Below are 25,944 nucleotides of genomic sequence, written 5' to 3'. Positions count from 1 at the left end.
AAATAAATGCAACCGGACAGAAATAATTGTTGTGATATGGCAGAAACCTATTGAAACTGATACCATGTCAAAAGTGTGCCATAACAAAACTAAAGATGATCTAATAAATATTAAAGTGTGTTTTTTTGGCCGTGCAAATTATAAAGTTTTTTTATATACAATATGAGGTTGTGTCTGACATAAATGTCCTGATTTAATAAAGTTCTCCAAGGCTGGGGAAGTTAGACCATCATGGGAGAACCTAGGTGATTCAGCAACCTGGAATAGATTTCCTCATTCATTTGCTATTTGTTGACAAATATTTTCAATCCTAGACCATTCCAGGTTTGCTGGATCGCCCAGGTTTTTCCAGGAACTAAGTCCATTCAGTAAAGTATGTTTCAGGACTTCTGTCACACAACCTGTGTGTAATGCCAGGCCCCAACACACACTTACATCTTGTATGTCTGACTACACAACCATACTGATCCTTCTGCGGTCTACAATGTACTGGGAAGGGAGGAAGTGTTTTTTATTTTGGTGGAAAGTGGCAATTGTTAAATTATATTGTTATATTATATAACATATAATATGCCCAGGTCGTGTCGGATACAAAAGTGCAGCATTATATTAAATTATATTATAGTATATACAATGTAATGTACTGACATATATGTCACATTTTACTGTACATTGTGCTCATAGTTCAGGCTGTGTCTGGCACACAGAGGGCAGTGTTATATTATACAAATTTATTATATTATGTATGCCGTCCCAGACTGTGTTGCTCTTTCTGGTGACAACCCTCTGGAACACAGAGGACCAGAAACACAACACAAGCCTCAGCATCCTCCCATCTCCATAGTAACACTTTAGATTTCAGAGAAGCGCGTCTTAAGTATTCCCCGCCCACTCCTCCGTGGCCTGACCCTTTGGCTCTCAGTGATTGGACGGGCCCTCGGACGTGACGTCGCTTCCGTGTGCGCCATCTTGGGAGTGGAGAGCTAAAGATCTGTGAGGAGGAGATGATGGGGCAGAGGGGTTGTATTGGTAAGGGATATGAGTAGCAGGTGGTATGGAGTCGTATGGCCCCTCTGCATTGTCTAGCGGGCCTTAGAAGAGCCGGACGTTCTTTATCCGGTGTTGGAGCGGAGATCCCAACATGCCTTGTTCTCCTGGGTGTGTGTTATTATATGATATGCCTGTCATTTTTTTCGTGTCACAGGGAGCTTGGACCTTATATGGCCTTTATTATGTGTTAATAAATCGGGTAGTACACAGAGCAGTCTACACAGAGCAGTGTCCTATGACAACCAATTACAATTCTTTTTACTGAAGCTAGGTGGTCAGCAGATACTGATTGGTTGCTATGGGTTACCACATATAGCATGGATGTATGTTTCTGACAAGTATGGATGTTTGAGCAAAGTGCAGACAATTCTGGCATTGGTTCTAGAAAATAATAGAAACCTAATGGTAGTACTGAAGAGTAGCCCAGTGTTATTTATTTCTCACAAATTATTATTAATAATCAGGATTTAAATAGCGCCAACATACTACGCAGTGCTGTACAATGATTGATCAGGCCTCTCTGAGTAGCTGTATAAAATGTCCCACCATGGGCTGGGTGTGTGATGGAGCAATGCTAAATGTTGGAGGTGCTGTGATGGCCCTTTATTTTCTGTCCCAGCAGGAAGTAGAAGGAAATCTCTCAGAAGTAAGGAAAATCCCATCTTAGTTGTCAGTACAACACCGGTCCTGGTCTCAAGATTTCTCATCAGTGCTAGTACAGAAGGTGAATCTCCCCAGCAGGAAGTGGCAGAGTTTGTCTATTTAGAGTCAGATGTAACAGCCAAGCAGTCTTTATCTTTCACTAACCTGTTTGTTTTATTCTCATGAGAAAATCATTTTGTCACATTGGGACGTTGCTAGGAGAACATTTTTGGAAGCACATAGATAGCATCCATCAAATTGCAGTTTAAAATCTTTTATTACTATTTCTGTGAACTATCATTTCTTGTTCTAGTGATTGTCAATGGGTTATTTATCATCTTGTGTTTGCCTTGCAGGCCCCCAATCACCTTCTCTCCAGCCAGTAATATGGAGGCTGCTCGTGACTTGCAGAGTCTGTCATTCTATCCTGCGGCAAGATTTATTCCACAATGAAACTGGCAGCGTACACAAAGTGAAACAGGTGCTGGTATTGTGCTAGTTAGGCCAATGTATGTATTATGCTAAGCTCTATGTATTATGCTAGTTAGGCCAATCACAGAAATGTTCAAAATGTATTGTTACTGTTCACAAATGTCATTTGTTTTATAGTAAACCGGTTATTGTTTTCCATTTTCCTTAACTGGTAAACGAAAAATGAAATGCGGACTCCTTGAATAGTCCAGGTTTTCCAGTTCTGTGGGAAAATGTCTTCATCTTTTTACTGTTACTATCAGTTTATCCTCCTAATAGTTCCTCCAGAGATTGCTAGGGCTTCCTTGATTTTTGAGCAATTTTATGCCTCTCAGGTGACACAGATGATCTTTTGGCTATATCTAAGGGTGACATTGTTCCCACTGGCCATTCTTCCTACTGACTGCCACACTAATATACTGTGAGCTGTAGATAAGGTAATTATAGTAGAAGTTCCTTAAGACCCAAAAGTTATTTCAAGCCCCCCCCCCCTTGTTAAAAAAGGTACAGAAAATCTGGCCTAAAGGAAAAGTCCATTTGTTGTGGACATCTAACCGATGAAAAGGCAAGAAGAACACATAGATCCCTGTTGTAGGGCTCTCTGTAAGATGTGACAATGGCATTGCCAGCTTTATCCTGCAGAGAAATGGTCTGGTCTGATATTATGATCCTTTTTTGTAAAAGAAGTTAAAAGAGATCTTAAGATTTAAAAAAGAGAAACAAGCCCATACTCATATTTGAGTAATATATTTTCTTATATAGTGTGTTCATTTTACTTTAAAAAATGCAAATTTATGTAGTCAATCTGAAGTGGAGACTGCTGGTGGTTTTCACTATTTCTGGGAGCAGAGTGACTTTAATGTCCTACAAAAAAATCTGTATGATGGATGGGAGTGTTTTCACTTGTAGGCTCCTCTCTCTACAGCACAACGGTATGGCTACACACCAATTTCATATGTTTTTTTGAAACAAGAGAAAAACGGTTTGGATTAGTATGGCACATAAAATATTTTTTTTTTTTTTTTTTTTACGTTGGTGACACAGCTTAAGTGTGAATGTTTATTTTTTACTTCTGCAGGATGAATGAGTTGAATTTGAGCGCTGTGGGCATGGACCAGCTTACCTCCTCTTCGGTTGCCAATGCTATGCCTGTCTCAGGAAACCACCTTGGGCTTACAGCCTCTCCGCCACACAATGCTCTCACCACACCAGGTACAGAGGGTCACTTGTATGTGCCTATTTCATTTCAATAATGTTTTCGTTTTTTAAAGTCTGTTTTCCATTCTGAAACTGTATACAATTGCTGGCTTTTCTTTAACGTATGCTCAGTGGTGTAGGCCTAGCAGGTCTGTTTCTGTAGATCTGCACAAGCTCAACACCCACTGCTTCTGAACCCATAGCCCAACTTTATTAACAGAGCTTGTAACTGAACCCCTGCAGAAGAATGGCAACAATTATAATATTATATCCTTTGCTTACAATGGTTTCACTGCACACTTTGAGCTTTTCATTTGTCTGTCTGGAGAGTGCCCAGGGTCATCTAACACTTGTCTCTGCAGCTTGACTGTCCAGGTCTGCCATTTTATTTAATTAGGTTTTGGATCTTTTTAATCATGGAGGTTTAGCATTATATCCTACTGCTTATATCAGGACTGATTGGCAGAGAAGGGACCAAGTAAAGCAAAATATAGGAAGACTAAACTTCAGCTGTAAACTCTGGTGGTAGATACACTTGATGCATTTAGTAATTAATGCAGTCAATATTGCTTAATTGAATTAAATGATAGAAAACTTATTGGCTGATGTTTTTTTTTTTTTTTCCCCATAATTTCCAATCACTTAAAAACTTCCCATGTACCCTAATGGTGGCTTGTTCTCTTCAGCTGCAGTTAAATGTAGCCTACATTATGCTATTACAGTTTTCCAATAAATCTTCTATAAGGTAGATCAAAACAAATATATGTAAACAGTTACCCCTGCCACCGGGAGATTAGCCACAATAACATGCATAAAAGTGTACGGATCTGATCATATTTTGCCAAATTCCAATGGTAGATGACTGGATGAGAGCATCTCTAAAATGGCAGGCCATAGGTTCCCAGTGTGGTTGGTACCTATTGAAGAAAAAGGACAACCAGTGACGGGGTGGTGGCCACCCAGGACTCATCATTGTGTGTGGGGAGAATAGGTTAGACTGTTAGATCCAATCCCACATACAGAACACACAGTACAGTTTCCTACATATAGGGCTGCATAATTTCAGACCAGTCAAATGCCTACAATGGAGAGATAAGCACTAGAAATGGACCGTGAAACAATAGAAGAAAGGCATCTTGTCCAATGTATTATATCTATTATATATATTATAGATTATGTTAATTGCTGACTGATTGTGTGTCATTCACAAGGAGATGAGATGGCAGCAGTATTGCCTTTGAGAAGAAAGCAGGCCAAAGGAGGCTATGTGATTTTGGGAAAATTTGGTGTCCTGGCAAACCACCTATTTAAATATTGTTGACCACATACACCCGTTTAAGGCAGTGGTATTCCCTGATGGCACTCATCATTCAGCAGAATAAAGTGCCTGATATGTAGCTGAAATAAAACTTTTTCCAGGAAAGTTGAGCCTTGGAAAAATTTTAAGGTAGTTACCTAGTGAAAACCCAGAGCTGAAATTTAAAGTATGGCTAGGTTTGACCTTCAATCGTGGGATATATATTTTATTTTATTGATTTTTTTTTTTTTTTAATTTTTATTATATTTTACAGGTCTGCCTGTGGCCATCCCCAACATTGGTCCATCTATAAGCTCTCTTCCTTCTGCCCTGTCTGTCATGCTTCCTATGGGCATTGGAGAGAGAGGTGTAATGTGTGGCCTACCAGAGAGAAATTACTCATTGCCGCCACCGCCATATCCACATCTAGAAAGCAGCTACTTCCGCCACATACTGCCTGGTAACTAATACATTTTTTTTATTATGAAAAGTGTGTCATAATGTTATAGTTTGAACTAGGGCAGTGTGGAGCAGATGACTGAAACCATCCCAGCTACAGGCATGTTATTGCAAGCTGTTACTTTATTTTGAAGGAAAGGAATGTGAAGAGTCACAGTGATATTAAAAACCCCAACAGTAAAGGTCACCAGATATCTTCTTGCCCGCTATGTGGGCTGCTCTTCTTTTTACATTGCATTCCCATTGTCCCTCTCACTAGGAAGTTAATAGGGGATTGGCAAATGGCTGTATTAAGTAGACTTTTTTTTTTTCTTGAGTGAGAATTTTTAAAGAGAAACTGTTCTCAGGTTATGATTATTTCTTGCTCTTTGTTTACATTAGGGATTGAAATGAGGGAAGGCTGCTGTGTCACTACATAGAAGATGTGCCAACTTGTGAACTGCACAGTCAGTTTTTTAGGAGAAATGAAAAACTTTTAGGTGATCTAACTGCAGTATATAACAACTGGTATATAGGTCCACCAATGGACTTGGTTCTACATTGAACTTTCTCTGGTAACTGTATGTTAAGAGCTTGTTTGTCCTGTTTTTGTACCTTTACAGGAATATTGTCCTATTTAGCAGACCGCCCCCCACCTCAGTACATACATCCTAGCTCCCTGAATGTCGACGGTAGTGGAGGCCTTTCTGTGTCCAACAACTCTCAGTCGCTGGATCCATACCAATCCGGTGGTTCTGTCGGGCTAGAGACGGGAATGGTGTCTCTGGACAGGACAGTTGGCGGACATGCCGGTCAGAGCTTACATCCAAGTGATGGGCACGAGGTGGCACTGGATGCCGGGATCAGTATGGACAATGTGTCCCGGGTGAACAGCCCTATTACTTCTGATCGGATTACAGAGGAACTAACTATAGATGGCGTGACCAGGGAGCACTCACAGATCTCCAGTGTGTCTCGCTCCCATGAGTCTCTCACTGTTGATGCCAATCTACCTCCAGATGCTGTGGGCCACTCTGGTGTCCTGCCATTACACAGCGCATCACTGGAGCTTCCTGTTGTCATGGAGAGTGAACACCACATGGGGTCCCGATCTGCCATTACGGAAAACTCGCTTGGCGATGCCATACATAATGTGGCCTTGAACAGTAACCCTGTCAGCGTAGCACTGTCTACCTCACATCAGCTCTCCTCTTTGACCTCAGTATCGCTACACGGGGGTGCCATGAGCTTGGAGCCAGTTACAGTGTCTTCCATTACGCAGGAAGTGTCGCTGACAGGCGGGCATGTCGATGCTGGCAATCTGACTTTTGTCCCATCGTCCTTGCAGATTGACTCAAACTCCAACAAGGAGAACATAGCAACTCTCTTTACAATATGTGAGTAGGTCTCTGATAGAATGTCTAACTGTACGTGTAATTGTAAACTTTAATTTTATTGTGTTATTAGAGACAACTTTCTTTGTATGTGGAAGCTCAACGATTATGCTTGTGTTATTTTTGTGAGCTTTTTACCTGCATGTATTGATTTGATTGCAGTGTTTTTTTTAAGCTCTTTTGTATCCAGCTTTCTTTTAAACTGTTTCCTGCTTTTAGGGTGTACACTGTGCAACCGAGCGTATCCCTCAGAATGCCCAGAACATGGCCCAGTCACCTTTATACCTGATAACCCCATTGAGAGCCGAGCACGTCTGTCCCTTCCCAAGCAGCTGGTCCTGAGGCAGTCTGTCACAGGGGCAGACGTAGGTAAGGATATAAACTGACAAAGTAATAGACTCTCCAAAGTGTGCTTTTTCTTTTTTTAACATTTATTAAAGAAAATGAAGATTGTTAATCTCCAACCAAGTAGTCTGTTTAGTTACTTATTTTACATTACCTTTAGGTGTGTGGACCCAAGAAAACATCCCAGTCAGAACCTGCTTTGGCCCCTTAATAGGACAAGAGAGTCAGTCCTTGGAAGTTGCAGGCTGGACTGATAAATCTGCCAATCACATCTGGAAGGTATGTCTGTGAAGAATGTTATTGTTCGTGACTGCCATAAATTTTAGTGTATGCCTGAGTAAAATAAAAAAAAAAAATGCTACATCTCTGTAGGGTCTGATTCGTCTATATATCAGTTTTCATTCTGATTCAAGGTCACATTTGGACTACTGTAGACTGGGAGATGCAGAACACGGCCTAGAAATGCCCTCCTTTAATGAATATTGCATAAGTTACTGTCCATGCCACAGTCTGGTATCAGTTTACAATGCTTTCCAGAGCTGGAGGCATTGGCATTTTTTATGGGTTAACACAGGGGGACAAAATACTAACATCATCTGGTGAGTCTTTCGCCATATTTTTCTCAATACTTTTCATCGTTATATATTATTTTACCATCTTTATATCTTAGAAAAATCATCTTACCATTTCTGCTGTTGCTCTGCGGAGCCAAGAGAAATACTGATCGCCTCCAGCCACCAAACCTTCATCTGCTACCAATTGCAGACCAAATACCATCTCCTAACTTGTTGGCTAGGATGACCTATCAAGATATTAGGTGACATTTAACCTTAAGATAAGTTAAGCGACTTACCATACAGAATCTATCTCTGATCTGCCCTTGGTAATGGAGACCTCCGAGTCTATGGCCTAAGTAAGTCTGTGAGATAGTTGAGGTCATACAACCCAACCCCAACACTTGGCTTTTGTTAGTTTTCCATGGAAACACTCCGATATACTACTCTTGGCCCCCCTTCACTTTCTGCACTGGGATGTTTCTGTTCAGAAAGGCATGTGACAATCCTGGACCTGTCATTGCTGTAGGTCACTAAGAAAAAAAGTAGGTGTGTTCCTCAAAAGCTGACCAAAACTGGCAAGTTTAGTTCCTCTTCAAAACTCGGTCCTGGCTATGACGCTGCTTTTTCTAAAGTTTGGTTGTGTGAGTTAAATCTTCAGAGCAGTCTCCAGTTAGCCCTGCTTTACTAGAATGTTTGGATGTCAGAGTTTAATTCTTTATGATCTTTTGTTAAAGGCTCCTTGCCTTTTTGTGTAAAACCCTCTGATTATCATACTTGGCTGCTGGACTTGGAGAAATTAGATTCTTTTCTAGATCTGCCTTAGATGTTGCCACTAAGAATGGCACTACAGGGCGTTGTGCTTTCTCAGAGAAAGAAGTGTAAATTAAATTGGAGAGAAACCGTGTGTCCTCAAATATAAAGGTAAACCCACTGGCAAGCCATGGTGGTCACAGCCCTGTCAAATTTTCCACATGAGGGGAATTCTTGGTGGAAGTGGAACAAGAATCTCAATGGAAGGAGATTTCCTGTTTGCACCTTCCTGAACCTGCTAAATAGGGCTTTGTTGAACCCTATCAGAAGTCTTGATGGACCCTGCAGTAACAGCAGACCTGTCCCTTTTTTCCTGACTAGACATGTTACTGTCTTGCAGTAAACCCAATAAAGTAAAAGTAGAAGACCTCTAATACCAACCACGTCTGGCAGCAGATGAGTCTGATAGCCAAATGTGAGTGTAGCTGAGCAGTATAAAGGAGGATTCAGAATTCCATGTGGCTCTAAAGGGCAGAAGCAGCAGTAAGGGTAAACCAGCTAAGTCCAGGGCTGGTCTGTGTTGTTTTATTTATTATTTCTCTAATTTTACAGTACACAGCAGCATAACCCCAAGGCAAAGGTTTTCCTTTCTCCCTTAATGGACATGAAGGACGATGTTTTCACATCACTTCACGTGATGAGTGATTTCCCGTCACTTCCTAGTTGGTTCCTAGTTCCTAAATGGATGAAGTTTAACTTTCAAATTCAGCTAACTTTGTTGAGGGTTCCTAAGACACTATTCTGTTTTCAGATGTACGACAACAATGTGATGGAATTCTGCATCATAACGACAGACGAAAATGAATGTAACTGGATGATGTTTGTCCGGAAAGCAAGGTATGGAAGGATACAATAAACCTGCTGAGCAATGAAATCTTTTTCCACAAACCCCTGATCTCTGGTTCTGTATTTTTTTTTTTCTACCAGGAACCCGGAGGAACAGAACCTGGAAGCGTACCCACACAATGGCAAGATCTATTTCTGCACATCTCAAGATATCCCTGCACAAGAAGAACTGCTTTTCTATTACAGCCGGGACTATGCTCAGCAGATGGGTACGGTGAATGTAGAGCAATTGAATCCTAAACCTTTTTGACAGCCAAGCCCAGCCAACCAACTAGCCACAGTCTGAAATACTTTTCTGGTTTAGGGAGGATTTTCTGTACATGCATAGGGAGAGGGTGACTTATTTCAATGATGGCTATGTGTGTGTGCCCAATTCTGTGATACCACTACATAAACTATAAATGTAAGCTCTGTGTTGCTATTCTTATGTTTTAGAAGTCCAGGACATATCTCTAGCTGCAGTTAATAAAAATAAATGTCGGCCATATTGCCATTCCAGCCTATGATTTACTAGTGAAGAGTAGGAGAGGTTCCTCCTTCTGCTCTCTCCTTTTATCAGTAACCATTCAGAGCAAAGGCATAGAATCTATTAGAAGAACTGCTATGCCACTCATTCTCCATTGTGTCTATCAGATTTTTTAGAAGTGCTCAGTACAATCAAATCCGGGGAATTGCATGTTACTCCCAGTATATGAACTCAATTGGGTAATATTCAACTGTGGAAAAGAAAGTTGTCCGGCCTGTTTTAGGCTCAGACACTGAGCCTTAGTTTCAATCCTTAGGTCCTGCAAATCAATGAAGCAGAACTATCTATTTTTTTGGGGGGGAGATGGAACAGCTTGTCGTACAGTTTTTTCCTTCTACCTCTAGTTTATTATTCACAGTAGTATGTGAAAACATAGTCTTTTGGGGGGGAATGCTCAGTGATTCTGTTGCTCAGTGTTCTGTTGTTTTTGTTCTTTTAAATCCCTGTTTTGAAAATGGTGACTTGCTTTTGTTAGGTGTGCCTGAGCAGCCAGAGATGCTGCTATGTCACTGTGGGAAGGAGTGCTCATCATATGCTGAATTTAAGGCTCACCTCACCAGTCATGTGAACAGTCACCTCCCCAGCGAGACCCTGAGCAGTGAGGACACCAGCCAAGCCCTGACCCCCAGCAAGGAGCGCAAGTGGAAGTGTTCAGTGTGCCCTCGTTCCTTCTCCTCATCCTCCAAGCTTAATGTACACTACATGGGGCACATGGGCATGAAACCACACAAATGTGAGTTCTGCAGCAAAGCTTTCAGTGACCCGAGCAACCTACGCACTCATCTGCGTATACACACAGGTAAGACAAACCCACTGCACATCTTAAATACTTATTTTTGATGGACATTCTACAATCCTTGTCACCAAATTCAAAATGGCACATTAAAGAGGAGAATCAAAAATGTAAAGCAGTAATTGCACAATGTTTCACAATATTTTTATTCATTTTAAGTTGTGCCCCTGAAATCGATAGCCTACTACTTCTTTCCCCTCCTGTGGGATCTGTTGGACTTATTTTAATGCTGAATGCCTGGATCTTTACACAGGACAGAAGAATCATCGCTGCAGTCTTTGTGACAAATTATTCACACAGAAATCTCACTTAGCCTCACATATGGTGACCCACACAGGTGAAAAGAACCTGAAGTGTGACTTCTGTGAAAAGATGTTCATGCGGAGGCAGGACCTTAAACAGCATATGCTCACTCACACCCGGTAAGAAGCAGTGTCAAATTGATAACCAGGCTTTGTCTGGACAACCTAAAGGCTTGGTTTGGGACTAAAAGTTCTCAATTTTTTCCAGGAATTGGACTTCCAAATTTCTTAGATTGTATGCAGCTGCTTTAGGTTAGAAATTGGTTGTTTAAATATGATTACACCTAGAATAAAAAGGTTTTAAAGAAAAGTTGTGCACTTTCTAAAAAAAACAACTTGAACATTCTATGACATAAGCAACAATAAAACACAGCTCTGTTGCACCCGGGGGGAGGAGGCATTTTCACTGCTGGGGCTCAATTACTTTTCTTCACAGCACATAGCACTGTTTGTTAGCAAATCCAGCACTCCCAGTGCTTTTAGACTCTTTGGAGACTTAAAAAACAAACAAATCAAAAACAAATCTAGACTAAATGGTCATGGATGTCAGTATGGCATACTTATGTCCCCTTCCCACCCTGTAACAGCCTTCACTTTACTGGGAAGCCTTTCAATAAGATTTAGGAGTGTATCCAATGGAACTTTGCATTTGTTGGATCAGGTACTGAAGGTGGGTACAATGACCTACCTTACAATAGGCATACTGGTTCATCCGGGATGTGATCAATGGTCATGGAGCACATTTGTAAAAAACTGTATGCTGTTGCATTCACTATTTCCTTCACTGGAAACACCAATACACCTATACAGTATATAGGAGTGGTACTGCCACATAACTTTACCACTGCCACACTTTTACAGTTTACCAGACAGTTGTTAGATTTGGGCTGTCTGACCAGTCTGGTATTGCACCTGCGTTATAAATTCTGTGGCTTCTAATAAAATCTAGTATACCATTACTAAAATATATTTCATCTTTTATCTCCTTCCACTAGTGAACGACAAATCAAGTGTCCAAAATGGGAAAAGCACTTCTGCAGGACTAACCAACTGAAGAAACACCTAAATTCCCATGAAGGTAAGAGGGACTATGTATGCGAGAAATGTTCAAATGCCTTTCTCACTAAATACCACCTCACTCGACACCTTAAGATCTGCAAGGGCCCCACCATGGCACCTCTCACTGACGCAGATGAGGAAGACGAGGACTCTGAGGAAGAGGAGTTACTAAATTCAGACTGCAATGTATTTAATACTGACGGGAATCTAGCTCATACGTGACATTAGTGGTGTGGACGCTATTTATTTTATTTATTGTCGCGCCTTTCTCATTGGACTGAATTCACTGTGCACGATTAGAAGGAAACCGTAAATATTTTTTTATGCTGGTTCCAAGATGTATAGAAGGAGCTTCAATGTTAATTTGTGTACATATTGATGTATCCATATATAAATAAAAGAAAATGTGAACATTCTGTTTAATATTGTCTATTTCCCCCATTGATCATTAGTGAACAGAGTATACGACAAGACTTGCAAGTTTTACTCTGCTGCAGTGGTAGAAACTGTATAGTGAGTGACCCACTCACTATACAGGGCAGATCGATGTGATAGAGCAGAGTAAATCTTAGTACTGGAGGTAGGGAAAACATTTTTTTTGTTGGTAAAACATCCCCCTAACAAACTCTTCATCTATTAAAATTAAATATAAATTAAATTTTATTTTTAGTCTCCACAATATGATCATTATACATAGCAAAACCATTACCAATGAAGGCAAAATTTCTACTTACGAAGACAATGCACAGACCCTCCAGCTTCGATTGAAGTTCATTATGGCTTTCATTTCATCCTCAGATAGTTCAAAGTCAAACACCTGCAGATGACAATCATTATAAAGACAGACATACTTTATAAAAAACAAAAATCAAAAAAGACTGAAGTCAAAAGGGACCACTACCTGATAGTTCTCCACAATGCGTTGAGGAGTTACAGATTTCGGGATAACAACCAAATTTCTTTGAATAGGGAAGCGGAGCAGAACCTGAAATCGTAATTGGTGGGGTAGAATTGTAGCACATTAACATTTAATCATGGCACTCTCTTTGCTTAGCTACTCCAATATGCCTGTATAATCCTACCTGGGCAGATGTCTTGTTGTGTCTAGCAGCAATCTCTTTGATTTTTGGTTCTTCTAGAAGAGATGGATCTTCTGGCTTGGCCCTAAAATACAAAAAATGTTTAAATAGCAACCAGTGATCTTCCTGAAAGAAAATTTGAAGATATATATATTATAAAAACACCACACTAGATCCTAAGGTCACAAAATACAGCAACCGCATCACAAAACAATAAAAAATAAATAAATAGTAATAAAAAAATCTACCTTCACTACCTTACTACTAAATGAAAAAGTCTGATTATCAAAGGAGATTTCTTCCATCCTCTCTTCCCCCACAATCACTCACTAAGACAAGGTGAGAGTAGTAGAGGGGAAGGGACAATGGTTGACTAATGCAAGACATGCACTGAGTGAAGAACATAAATGCTACTGTACAAACACTAGCTTTTACGTGACTGCATCATCTTTGGGGACATCACAATATTTCAAGAAGTAGATGGAAACCCTGGATGATACCTAAACAAAGATAGCTCCATTCTTCTGGGAAGAAAAAAGGAAAGATTTCACAAGTATTAAATTTATATATAAAAGTTACACTTAAGGGTACTTAGAATAAACAAATGACTAAGGCTGGGTTTATAAAGAACTTTGTGAGAGCAGAAGGACAAAAGCTAAACAATAGGGGAGGGAAAAAAAGCCAAATTTTGTAGTAGTAAGGGTTACTCTACAGCACTCTGACATATCAGACCCCACAGCAGGTTAAGGGTTAATGACTGAAGCCCTGTTCATATCATTAAATTAGACAAAATTGTCAAATCCAGGGCCTAATGGCTGTGTGTAGAGGGCTGTGAAAATGACAGTTTATCAATTCAAGATCAGCAACAATCACAGTGTTGTCCCAATTGTTTTTCCAGCTGAATGCCTCACAAGAAAAGGTAGCCTGGAGTGGGTAGAGATAGAATATAAAGTAAAGCTATAACATGTAAAGGCTACATACAATACCTCTCTATCTGACCTTCCTACAAAGTAGGCACATGGCATTCTCTGTACAGACATCTTTTACACTTCCCATTCCTACACAGGACAATCCCAGCATGGAGTGGAAGTTCCCTCTATCCCAGTCAGGATCTATAATCTAGAATAATATATTCCCCTGACCCTACAAACTGCACCGCTATGAGGAGCGAACACAACCTTTTGCCCATGCAGCACCATACCAGATAAAATAAATGTGCTACACAGTCAATAGGAAGACAGAAAGCACCAAGTAAAGCATACAAATATCACAATGAAGTTTCTTACCAGGGTCGGTCTGGAGATCCCAGGGGGCTGTATGCAGTCACTGCAATGCCTTTGGAATGGCAGTAATCAATGAGCTTCTGCTGGGTTAGGTAAGGATGGCACTCAAACTATTGAAGGAAAAATATGAATTAGCCAGGTTACATTTTTCAAGGGAATCTTGCTTTTGTACCATAGGAAGACAAAAGTTTCAGAAAAAAAAAAAAATTAAGATTACCTGATTTACAGCTGGTTTGTATTTCAAGTTTGGTTTGTTTAACAACAGCTCAATTTGTTCATGGTTAAAGTTGGAGATACCAATGGCTTTCACCAGCCCAGCATCCACAAGTTCCTCCATTGCCTGAGAAAAGTATTGGAAAACGTTTTGGACAATCATTAGAATGGCTATTCGCTCTGAAATTTTACATTCCACTTCCACTTTACAGTTCCACTTCTGTTTTTAGTTACCTTTTAAAGAAGAACACTTAAGAACCATAAACTTTCCATTATTTGTGAGCAGAAAATGTACAATTTAATACCTACCTCCCATGTGTCCAAAAAATTTGTGTCACTTTGGATCACCAGACCCTCCTCATTAGTGGGAAACAATGCATCTCCTGCCTGCAAAAGACATTTAAAGAAATAAGACTTTGGTTTTGAATATTATCCTATTTCACTTTTAAATCAAAAATGTGACCCCTCCCCCCAACCTCCACAGCACTGCTTCGAAATTGGTCATGTGCAAAAGGGGCTTTTCCTCTTATTAAAAGAGCCAATCTCACGCATGTGCAGTGAAGTAGGTGGTATTTTTTTCATCTTTATGATGATTATTATTATGAGGTTTATTTATACATTTGTGACTCTAAATATATAATCAAATACCTTAAATCCTGTTGGCCAGTGGATCAGGTACAGGTCCAGGTAATCAAGTTTCAAAGCAGCAAGTGTTTTCTGACAAGCTCCTTTCACCAAGGACTTTTCGTGGAAAGTGGACCACAGCTAAAAACAGATCAGAATAGACTAAACTGTGGGCATTAAACTTGGATCTTTGTCAATCTGGATAATTGTTAAACCACAATAAAGCTTGCACGAAAACCAGTCAAAAGAGAAGTCCCCTTCTTCTAAAATGCAAAGCGGTCATGTTGATATTCTCACCTCTATACATTTGAATCACAAACATAATTGATGATAGGACATTAGACTTTTATCTTACCATTCTGACTGGTACAGTTGTTCCAAGTAAGGGACTCAAAGTATAAAAAGGTCAGACAAGCAGCTAGCACTGTCTGAAAGTTATCCTGGATTTTTAGCAAGATGTGTGAATCTGCTGCTAGGTGCTTATTTTTGGAATTCCACTGCAAGGCTTTGTCCATTTTAGTTTTTCTGCCCTTTCCCAACCAACATATGAAAATGTCACATGATTTGTATTGTTATTCCACATTATAAAAAACGATTTAGGAAAGAACAGTCATCTTTAGTGGTCACATATCTTATATGAAAAAGAAATTCTGATGGGAATTGTCATAAAGACAATCAAACTTGCCATGAACTGTAGAAAATTGACACTTCAGGTTTGGATGGATTTGGTCTTTCACAAATCTGCAAACTTGTGTTCCTACTCCCATGGTAATTGAGAACATGTCAACACTTCACATATCTTGTAATAGCAATTTCGTTTGCCCAAGTGGTTTTGAGTACCGCTGAGGTAAAGAGTTTTAAAAACACTGTACAAAAAAAAAAAAAAAAAAAAAAAACACATTTAACCAAATACTTGTGCCAATGTAAAGGGTTTACCTTGCTGGTGACGAAAATGTCCTCCCTCTTCACAACACCCTCTTTGATCTTTTTTTGAATGCCCTCTCCGACCTCATTCTCATTTTGATAGACATAGGCACAGTCCAAATGCCTGTATCCTGCATCTAAAGCCGCCTCCACAGCCGCAGTCACTTTGCCTGGTTCAGACTGAAAAAATAAACACATCCACAACTGTTAAGCTTCATTCACATTTGTTTTTTTTAAGTTATAAAACACTTGCTACTGGGAATTATGTTCAGCTATGTCTCTGCACTTTCTGGAAGTACATTCGGTGCATTATGTACCAAAACCACCTGCCTTGCAGTGTGCTTCAGTGGTCACGTAGTGAGTAACGGGGACACTCCAGGCTTGTGTGCACATAAACAGTGAAATGATCGGTTAGGAAAAATACAGAGCACAGAAAACTCATGGTGATGCCTATTCATAGTTCCATAGAATAGGACTAATCTACTACAATGTTGTTCAAGGTGCAAGAATAGTGAAGCTGTGCGAAACTTAGCCAGCATTCAAGAAGCAGATGAGTGGCCAGGTTGTATACTTAGAACTGAGCACTAAAACTTATGGAGCACCAGCGTAAGATTCTGTAGCCAGCAAATAAACAACCTTAAGTATTTGGTAATGGATGTCACAAAGTCAATCAATAGGTATATATGAAGATAGTTGAAGGGGAAGAACCTTTTACTGTAGATAAGCTGCAAAAGTTTAACTTCAAGTCAAACTTACAACTGCAATTACCAGTTATATAACTAATCTACACTGATAAAAAAAATGCTTGTGAGCCCACATGTCTATATACTTACATGCCAAAGACTTTATGGTGGTTTACCAATACTGGAATGGTACGCCTATAAAATAGGCCAAAGACTACAAAGAGCATAAGAATTCCCAGTACATCATCAGGTTATACCAATGAGAGAGATGGTTCATAGGAAGCTCACATGCTTAACAAAACCGCAGGGTCACCGTATTCAAAAAAATGCTACAAACTTGCAGAAACAAACATTTAGAACAAAAGTCAAGAGTTATAAGGACTTCTATTTTATTTAAGGTAAAATTACAAATATGCAAGCTAGAAATAAGTAACGAGTTTTAGGGGTGAATTGAGGCGAGTTTACTGCTTCCTCACACCAGGAACTGCATCAGCTTGGGGAGATGCTACATGCAGCCTGCCGCAGCCCCACAGAGGGTGCAGTGAGCACTACCAATACCAATTTGTATATGGACATTAGGTAGGTTTTTTTTTTTTTTAAATCACGATTGGATCTACTCTTGATTGGAATAAAATTATGCAGATTTATAATATACCATGCTGCCCCAGTTCAGATGGTAGAGCTACTGTCGTGGATTACTGTACACTTAGGCTGCGTACACAGCTTCAATAATTGTCGCTGGTAAAAATCTTTCATGATTCTTTTCAAAAACAAAAAGCTGAAAGATGCATGAAGGAGGGCTGTACGTACATCAGCCCTGAGGAATTATCGGATGAGAATCATCAGACGCGTGTCCGTAGCCTTAAAGGGGTGAAGGTTACAACTTGTTCCGTTAGTGGATTCAGTGTTCCTGTGCTTTACTTCTGATCTTCAGTTTTGAATAACCTTCATGATGAGTGAACCATTTATATCCAACCAAATTGTTATTTTAAGCCACATCCTTGGAACTTGTGTTGTGGACAAAAATTTTGGAAAATCCGATGGACGTGATCTGATTTTTTTTTAGCACCAAGGTCATTTAATTTTAAAATGATTTTGAGGAAGTGATTAATCCTTCATAGTGTGCAGCTGGGATACTAGCACAAGATCACTTTATATATATTTTTAGTTCTTACAGTTTTGTGCAATCACTAAATAGAACTCCAGATACCAACAAGGTTAAACACTATTTGACTTAAGTCAATTTTCCCACCTTTGTTTATTTGATTATGCATAGAATCCAATTCTTTTTTCAATATTTATTCAGGGTTCCAGCTCAATAGGCCAATCATCAGATTCCCATTACCCAGACGGTTCGGAATCTATTGATTTAACACCAGCAGTCCCACCATTGGTGGGTGGCTCTGGCGGGTGCACCCCCAAGTGGGGTCAGAATGACCCTGCTGGAGGGGGAGGGGGGGGGGTGCACTGGCCAGAGCTGCTGACCATTTCTCTGGTATGGATCGCAGGCTCAGAGCGGTGGACAGGTTGTGTCCCTGTATACAACCCACCCACACTCCTATCACAGGCTCAGATCTGCCATGGGGGAGTGGGCAGGTTCTGGCATCATGACTTCACTCCGGGAGAAGTTTTTTACCCTTCGAGTGACACACGGCTCCCCACACATGTGCGGTCCGGAGCCAGTAATTGAAGTGGTCCATGGGTCCAAAAAGATTGGTGACCACGGATCTAGATGACTGAGAATTACTAGTGTGCCAGAAAGTTAAGTGAAATAAGATTTACTTCTGAAAGTGTATCAATCCTAGTGCTGTAATCATTGGGTCTCTGCACTGGGAATTTCAAAATATTTTGTATTGCAAATGTATTGAATGCAATACAGTATTGAATGCAATTGAATGCAATTGAATTGCATTGCAATTGCACTGTATTGAATGCAATACAGTGGATTTATTTATGTCTAAAAGCGGTACATTGTCTTTCACAGTATAATAGTATGAGTATATTATTTTTTGTATTCATTTATTTAATTTATCATTTTGACATAATTTTGTGTTTCAAAACTTTAATATACTCATCTATATTATATATATATATATATATATATATATATATATATATATATTACTGTAAAATAAATTTTCATGAAAAATAATGTACTGCTTTTAGACATATAAATCCGGACAGAAATGAACCGCCCAGAAGGTTAAAGCAACAGTTTTATTTATCTAATGGACTAAAACAAAAGGCCAGGAGACATCAGATCCCACAACTAGGAGTGTGTACTGTGGTCTTGTAGCTAACTTTGGACTTGGAGTGGTGAAGAACAAAGCTAGAACACATCCTGGACACAACTAACAAGGAGCACTACCCTCCTAAAGGAAGGGACAATGGACCAGAACAAGGAGGCAGAGGTGATTTCCTAAACTTTAGCAACCAGTGTTGGGATTGAAGGAGCAGGAAATCACTAGCCTGTCACAAGCACAATTTACAACAACAACGGGAATATCTGCTGACCTTATCAACACATGTAATAAGGAAATCTAATCCTGGTTTCACTATGCTACAAGAAGCTCAGCTTTCCTGTCTTTAGGCTGAGCCCTGCACTAGTCATCCAAGGAGTGTCAAGCAAGCTCCAATGGGACAGATTTTAAAGTGGAATTAAACTTGTTGGTGGGTGGTGAGATTCTGCCATATTCAGCAATTGGCATACCATACTTGCTGATAATGGCACATACTTACCTCCCTTGGCTGCTCCTTCTGCACATCTCCGAGCATCTAGGGCATGTGCAGAAGGAGCCTTTTCATCAATAGCGAAAAAACTGCCAATCCCACGCATGCGAGCTCAGGTGACATAGGAAGAACACAGAAAAGAGAAGATGTCAGCACCTGACACTCCCTCTCCGCTGAGCTGAAGACAAATACCGGGACAACACGGGACACCTCCCGACGGATTGACTGATGTGCGGGATTGAAGGCAAGTGTGACTTTTTATGTTTGAGGTTTACTTGCGCTTTAAGTTTAGGTGGATGGGACAGAGGGTGCCACCATCTTTTTTTACTTCTTCTGCCACATCAGTAATAATGGAAGGGGAGGGATCCTTCCCAAAAAAAAATAAAAAAACAAACATTTTTACAATATATAAAAGCATTAGGCACCCTTTTACATAATGTTACAAATGTGGTGATTTTTCCACTTTAAGTGTATGTGTGCATGGGGGAAGAAGTGGGGCTGACCCCTAAAACCAGGGAAGCCAACCCTCCAGCAACAGTTAAAGTGGATGAGGAGGGGCACAGAGAAGAGGCTTTAATATGAGGTAACAAGTAACATCGGCTGTCATCTCCCTTTGCCAAAATTACTGACAACTGAAAAATTCAGAGTTGCTGATCACATTTCCCCATTTCCAAAAAACTAGACACTTTTCAAATCTTCTTGATAAAAAAAATAAAAATTAATAAAAGATTTGGAAGAGGATAAAACATAAAAGGGTCATTTACATTTCAAGAAAATGTAAAAACATCACAGGCTTGCTTAGATTAAAGTTTGCTTTTAACTTGGGTCAAATGAAGACCGGTGAATCGCTGCTAAATGCCTTGAAATCAGCAGATAATACAGAAGATACTGAGAAGAGACCGAATCATACTGCTGTGTAATGCGATTACCCAGCAACAAGTCGCCACACAGAATCTGCCTGTTCCAGTCATAATACACCAATATTGGGATAATAACCACAAAATATCTTCTAATCTGCAAACTATCTAAAGACCACATGAGAGTCTGAAATACACACATGTATCAGCACGATTTGTAACACTTGTAGTTTGGCTAATCAAACTAAGAGGCCTATTAAAACAGTGAATGGGAACAAAATGTCATCTACATACCCTCGATAATATCCCTGACTAATCTTTAAACTATGCTATAAATTGTATTTCACAACCAGTCATGACAAAGGTTTATAGTAAGGGAAAAAAAACTTTAATATAAAAAATGCCATAAACAAACAGGAAGTGGAAGTAATTACTTTAACACTGAGATAGCATACAGCTATAAAAAACACACCGAAAATGTACATAAAACTAGATGTACACGGCTGCAAAAGAAACCAGTTCAACTGAGATTTTCACTGTTTGATTTACACAGCATGCCTAAAACATATTTATTGGACAAGTGGTAACGGCAAAACCCGAGTCAATGTTTTTATTGTTAAATGATGTCCCCATTAGAAAGACGTACACTGTTCTGGTAACCTGGACTGAAAGGGAATCCCAAAATACTACAAGAAGAAAAGGATACAGGATGCAAAGAAACTAACCCCCCCCCCCAAAAAAAAAAAAAAAAAAAATGAATAACTGACAGGGTTTTTAAAGTGGAACTTAAAATTAAAAAATTGTGACCAAGCAGGTATTTAGTTACAGAAAGAACAGCCAATGTCCCTTCTGCATTAAAATAACCTTACCTGCCTGAATACGGATTTTTTTATTTGCACTCATATGGCTTTGCTCCAATGCAGGAACTTCCATATTCACCCAATCTTTCTCCTGGAATCGGGTCTTCAGCCATCATTCATTCACTCGCGGCAGCTGCAGTGGAAGCCAGGATGAATCAGCAACCCCGGCACCTTAGGCTGGGCTGCGTATTTTTTTTTTTTTTTTGACAGACGAAGACCGTGATTAGGTCATAAATGTTGTTAAAACATGTTGGTTCCATTATGTTTCATGGAACCATCTACCAGCTACTAATTCAACCTGCAAGGGATTTGGGGTGTCATGCCTTTGCATAGATCCTGCACTAGGGGTAATTAAGTTTGCTTTAGATTTGTAGCTGAAATAACTGGAATGAAGTGTGTGCCATTTTAGGACATTTAAGATTTCAATCAAGGACATTTAAGGCACGAGTTTCAGACAAGGCAGTAGTAAATCAAGGATGCCACCACTAACCACAGGAATTTTTTATGGGTCTGTTATTTCTACAGTGGTCAGAAAGTCTCTTTGGCAAAAGTGATCAAACATGGTCCTCGTAGAATCCCCTTAGAGGAACATTTCTGAGCTCAAACAAGACATTTAGAGCCTTGAGGTCCAGAATAAGAAAAATGCCCCTTTGGTGTTTAGGAATGTAAATAGGTTGAAGTATCCCCTCCCTAATCTAGAATGCCTGCAAGACCACAAGTGCAATCTGACAATTTATATGGCCCACAGACAAAACAGAAGGAACCTGGTAAAGGGTTGACCAAAATTCTAGCAGAAACACCAGAATACCACCTTAGAACACCTACACCTGAGAATAAGTGGTAAAAAGAGGACAACAGCGAAACACGGGACTAAGGGAAGACCTCACATGGAGACCCTTCATCCATCAAAGCCAGTGAAAACTAAAGAATGCTTAGACACTACTAGCAGGGGCCGTGGGTACAACCTGCTGATGTTGGTAGATCCTGAAATGTCAGCAGAGCGAGAGCTTAAGATAGCCATAGCAGTGTGATTTCCCCTCTCATATCCAGAACCTCCTGGCATATAGGTAACTATAGCTCAAGGTGCAAATAAAGGGGTCAGACATTCAGAACCCAGACAGCTTATGGCAGGCAAAGGTTGAGCCAAGGTGACCTGGACACTGGACTGCTAGTAATATTCTCACTGACCTTACTACTAAGTTAGAGTTGGAATAGTTACAAATGTTGTAGGTTCCTGAATTTGCATGCCTGGCTGTCCCCTCAAAACACTCCTTTATGGCTATGATGACAGACACCATGCCGATGGTCAATGAGGACCTAAATAAGATTGTACTGCAGCCTGGGAATACCAGGGAGACCAAATACAAGACACCAGTCTCCTCCTCCGCCAGATACAGAGCCCACAACCTGCAGATTCCAAGAAAAAGGTGGGGGAACTCCTAGGTTCCATCGGACACTAGAGGGGTTGTTGCCTTCTCGCTCTGAAAAATTGGGAACTCCTACAAAATATAATAGGGAGAACATTCCTACAATTCACAGGGATAGTAGTCTCCCCTTATCACACCAGCAAAAAGCTTAATACAGCCATTTCTCCCATCACGACAACCCAGCAGTCTTGGGGTCTCTTTTCACACCTTTATATTCTGTGTGTTTCATACACTTCCCTAGGCCAACATGAATCACACACGTGTAAAACTAGCAAAAAAAATTCTAATCTGTGCAAACAGAATAAAAGTACAGGTAGTCCCTGGTTACATATAGGATAGGGACTGTAGATTTGTTCTTAAATTGAATTTGTATACAAGTCATAACAGGTACATTATTTTATTAGATTCAATTAGGACAAATGTTTTCTCAACATATTATTAGGCAGCGTGGTGTCGGTTACTGTATAACATCCTCACTGTGAGTTAATCACAAACAAAGCAAAAAAAATTTTATGGAGCCTAGACATTCATTATCTTCTGGAGCAAGCTCTGCTTTGATATACAAAAATAAACAACTGGGACAAAAAAAGGATGGAGGGCAGCAGAAGTATCACAAGGAATTCCTACACATAGGGAAAAGATAAAGTACAGAGCAATAAAAAGATAAACACATGTTATATAATAATTTATGAGGAACTGTGTCAGAGTTCTATTTGTGGGGCAACTGAGTTTATGGAAAGGAAAAGAAGCAGCAGAAAGTATACCAACCGGACCTATAGGATTTACAATGTGCATGGGGTGATTCTTCAGATATGATTGCTAGGTTGTGGTGTATAAAAGCGGTAACTGTGGATTTGCACACAAGTTTATAAATAACTTGTTTTTATTTGATGAATTTCACGTTTGTGTTTTTTTTGTACCCAACAATAAAACTAAATGTGATAAAATAAGATAAGGATAAACAAATAGCATTCTATAGTATAGGGAGAATACACAAGGTAAGGTAATAGAGTATGGGCAGATACCAATATATAGATCGGGGTTTCCTAAACTTATAACCATGGGGAAACCCTAAAAAATGTTCAGGTCTTCAGGGACCCCCTACTATATCCACACTGGTGTTGTGATTGGTGGGAAGCGTAATTCCTTCATTCTGGGAGGAATATCACTCTTACAGATTACCAATAGGAGCACTGGTGTCTCTTACTTACCTGAGAGGTACAGATTTCTCATTGCTGAAGGAACCCCTAGCAATCTCTGGGAAAACCTGGATTACAGAATGAATACATATATTATAACAAATTACGGCAGTGTTCAGTGTTCCTCCAGAGGTTGCTGGGGGTTTCTTAAGATAGGAGCAGCTTGTGCCTCTCAGGTCAGTTTAGGTGACCCCCCCCAAATAACTTTTTGGCTGAAAGCATGACATTCTTCCCACTGACTATGAGATTATTATACTGTGTAAAGAGTAATTAAAGCCTACCTAAACTCGGAATATTCACTTTACACAAAAGGGTAGACAACGGCAAGTTTCCCCCCCCCCATCTACATCACCCGATCTCGTGCTTGCATTGGGTGACGTAGGAAGAAGAACTCAGAAGAACAGAGAGAAGATGGCAGCGCCAAGTGCACCAACCCAAAGACAGATGCCGGGACAACGTGGGACTCAATGAAACACACCTCCGGACCGAACGGCTGCTCTGCGGGATTGAAGGTAAGTGTTTTGGGTTTACGTCCTCTTTAAAGTAGGGGTTCCCTGAACACCTTTATTCTGCCTGATAAAACCATCAAGAAAGGCTGATCGAATGGGTCAGCCACCATTCAGAACCCCCAGCAGCCTCTGGAGGAACCCTGAAATCCCATGGAACCCGAGCAGGGAATAAATAAACTAGAGCGGTGCTCATCATTCAGGATCACTCCACAGGTTGCTGGGGGATCCATGAGCAATTCATGCCTCTCAGGTCAGTTCCGGTGACACCAATGATCTTTTTGGTGACATTTATCCCACTGGCCAGCAATGCAAGAGGCATTCTCCCTACTGATCACCACAATAATGTACTGTGAGCTTTGAGTATAGTAAGTATTATGAACTACCAAAAGTAATTTTAAGGGTTCCCCCATGGTAAAAATATGAGGATACACTGACCTAGACATAAAGCAATGTAAGGAAGGTGTAGGAAGACACTGCAGCTATGGTAATCTATAGAAAGCATTACATGATGGTGACAGAGCAGGTATAAAGCTGAGGACATTATGTAATACACTTCCTGTATAATAGAATATGAGGCGGAGGGGGCAGAGCTATAGAAGGACCATACAGAAACATGAGCAGGTTATTGCAGGAAGTAATGTATGGGGCAGAACTACATACACCGCACATCACGTGACTAACTGGGCCCTAAGTAAAACTGGACCAGAACTATATCTGCACAATGAAGTGTATATTTAGAAGCTCTATATTGAGATATAAGGGAAGGTATAGAGGACATATGCAGTTAGTCCATGAAAGACCAGACGACCCTCACCTTCCATGTCCCCAGGCCCAGGATGGGCATCTTGGCCCCGGTGTAGAGCTCTACGTACAGAGGTCCCTTCATCTCTGCAGCTGTCACTGACTGACAGCACGAGCCGCCCTGTCTTTCTATGAATTCTGCCGCTGCGAGGATTCCTATTGGTCGGCGTATGGGGGCGGGATGGCGCCAATTGGTGGTGTGGTGTTCTGGGCGGGAAGCAGAAGGTTTCCTCAGGCAGGCAAAGCCGTGACGCGACTTTAACCCTTGCGCTGCCATGGATGTGAATCACGTGACCGCTCTGTGCTTGTACTCACTGTACAATGGCAGCATCCTGTATGGGGGGGCACAGATACCGCCTGGCACTGCTGCCCACTCAATGCACCTATACAGATTTATTTCTAATATAAACTTCCCTGCCTTGAGAAGGATAAAAAACTAAAGGAGGAAGCACATTATCCCAAGGGAAATATTCCAGAACACATTTGTTTTATAAATACATCATAACTGTTTACAGAACACACTACGATACAATTAAATCTGATCACAGATCTGCTTGAAAATATTTTTATACAGGAAGTCCCCGGGATACATACGAGATAGGGACTGTAGGTTTGTTCTTAAGTTGAATTTGTATGTAAGTCGGAACAGGTACAAATATTTTAATAAATGCAATGTTTATCTCACAATATTATTAGTCAGCGTGGTGTCAGCTACTGTATAAAATCCTCACTGTGAATTAATCACAAAGCAAAAAAAAAACTTTCTGGAGACATTTAATAACTTCTGGAGCAAGCTATGCTTTGATATGCAAAAATAAAAATAACTGTAGAGTTTGTCTTGGTCATTAAAGAGTTACAAGATGTTCTTCTGAAAGTCATGCAACACCCCCCCCCCCACTAAGCCTCTGTCCTGAAGATAGAAGAAAGTGGGAATCCCCCTAACACAGGACACTTGTCACTAGGACAGGTGACCCCCATTAGAAGATTTCCGCTCTTTTCCTGTTCAGTGAAAACTAACATTTTGGATG

General features: G+C 40.3%; 2 protein-coding genes across 4 annotated transcripts; one reads left to right on the top strand and one right to left on the bottom strand.

Moving 5' to 3' along the window:
• The first annotated feature begins 967 nt into the window (after positions 1-967).
• Positions 968-12,145, top strand: PRDM4 (PR/SET domain 4). 2 transcript variants are annotated; one of them, XM_072400157.1, is made up of 12 exons: positions 968-1,158; positions 2,049-2,173; positions 3,242-3,375; positions 4,932-5,117; positions 5,719-6,492; positions 6,709-6,858; positions 6,995-7,113; positions 8,953-9,038; positions 9,129-9,256; positions 10,049-10,372; positions 10,620-10,788; positions 11,664-12,145. In XM_072400157.1, the coding sequence occupies exons 3-12, from the start codon at positions 3,243-3,245 to the stop codon at positions 11,947-11,949; spliced, it is 2,355 nt and encodes a 784-aa protein (XP_072256258.1). In that variant the 5' UTR covers positions 968-1,158; positions 2,049-2,173; position 3,242; the 3' UTR covers positions 11,950-12,145. The 2 variants fall into 2 exon arrangements, with proteins under 2 accessions (XP_072256258.1, XP_072256257.1); XM_072400156.1 differs by having other exon boundaries at positions 2,049-2,201.
• A 272-nt stretch (positions 12,146-12,417) lies between these two features.
• AKR1B1 (aldo-keto reductase family 1 member B) lies at positions 12,418-25,085 on the bottom strand. 2 transcript variants are annotated; one of them, XM_072400153.1, is made up of 9 exons: positions 24,930-25,085; positions 15,863-16,030; positions 14,951-15,067; positions 14,612-14,689; positions 14,307-14,429; positions 14,093-14,199; positions 12,810-12,891; positions 12,629-12,712; positions 12,418-12,544 (listed from the first exon to the last, which is right to left on the bottom strand). In XM_072400153.1, the coding sequence occupies exons 1-9, from the start codon at positions 24,999-25,001 to the stop codon at positions 12,458-12,460; spliced, it is 918 nt and encodes a 305-aa protein (XP_072256254.1). In that variant the 5' UTR covers positions 25,002-25,085; the 3' UTR covers positions 12,418-12,457. The 2 variants fall into 2 exon arrangements, with proteins under 2 accessions (XP_072256254.1, XP_072256256.1); XM_072400155.1 differs by lacking the exons at positions 15,863-16,030; positions 24,930-25,085 and adding an exon at positions 15,612-15,759.
• Positions 25,086-25,944: the final 859 nt, after the last annotated feature.

Source organism: Pyxicephalus adspersus, chromosome 2 (assembly GCF_032062135.1).
Source record: "Pyxicephalus adspersus chromosome 2, UCB_Pads_2.0, whole genome shotgun sequence".
NCBI classification, from domain to species: Eukaryota; Metazoa; Chordata; class Amphibia; order Anura; family Pyxicephalidae; genus Pyxicephalus; species Pyxicephalus adspersus.
Note: the sequence above shows the minus strand (reverse complement) of the source record. Positions and strands in the feature narration are given on the sequence as shown.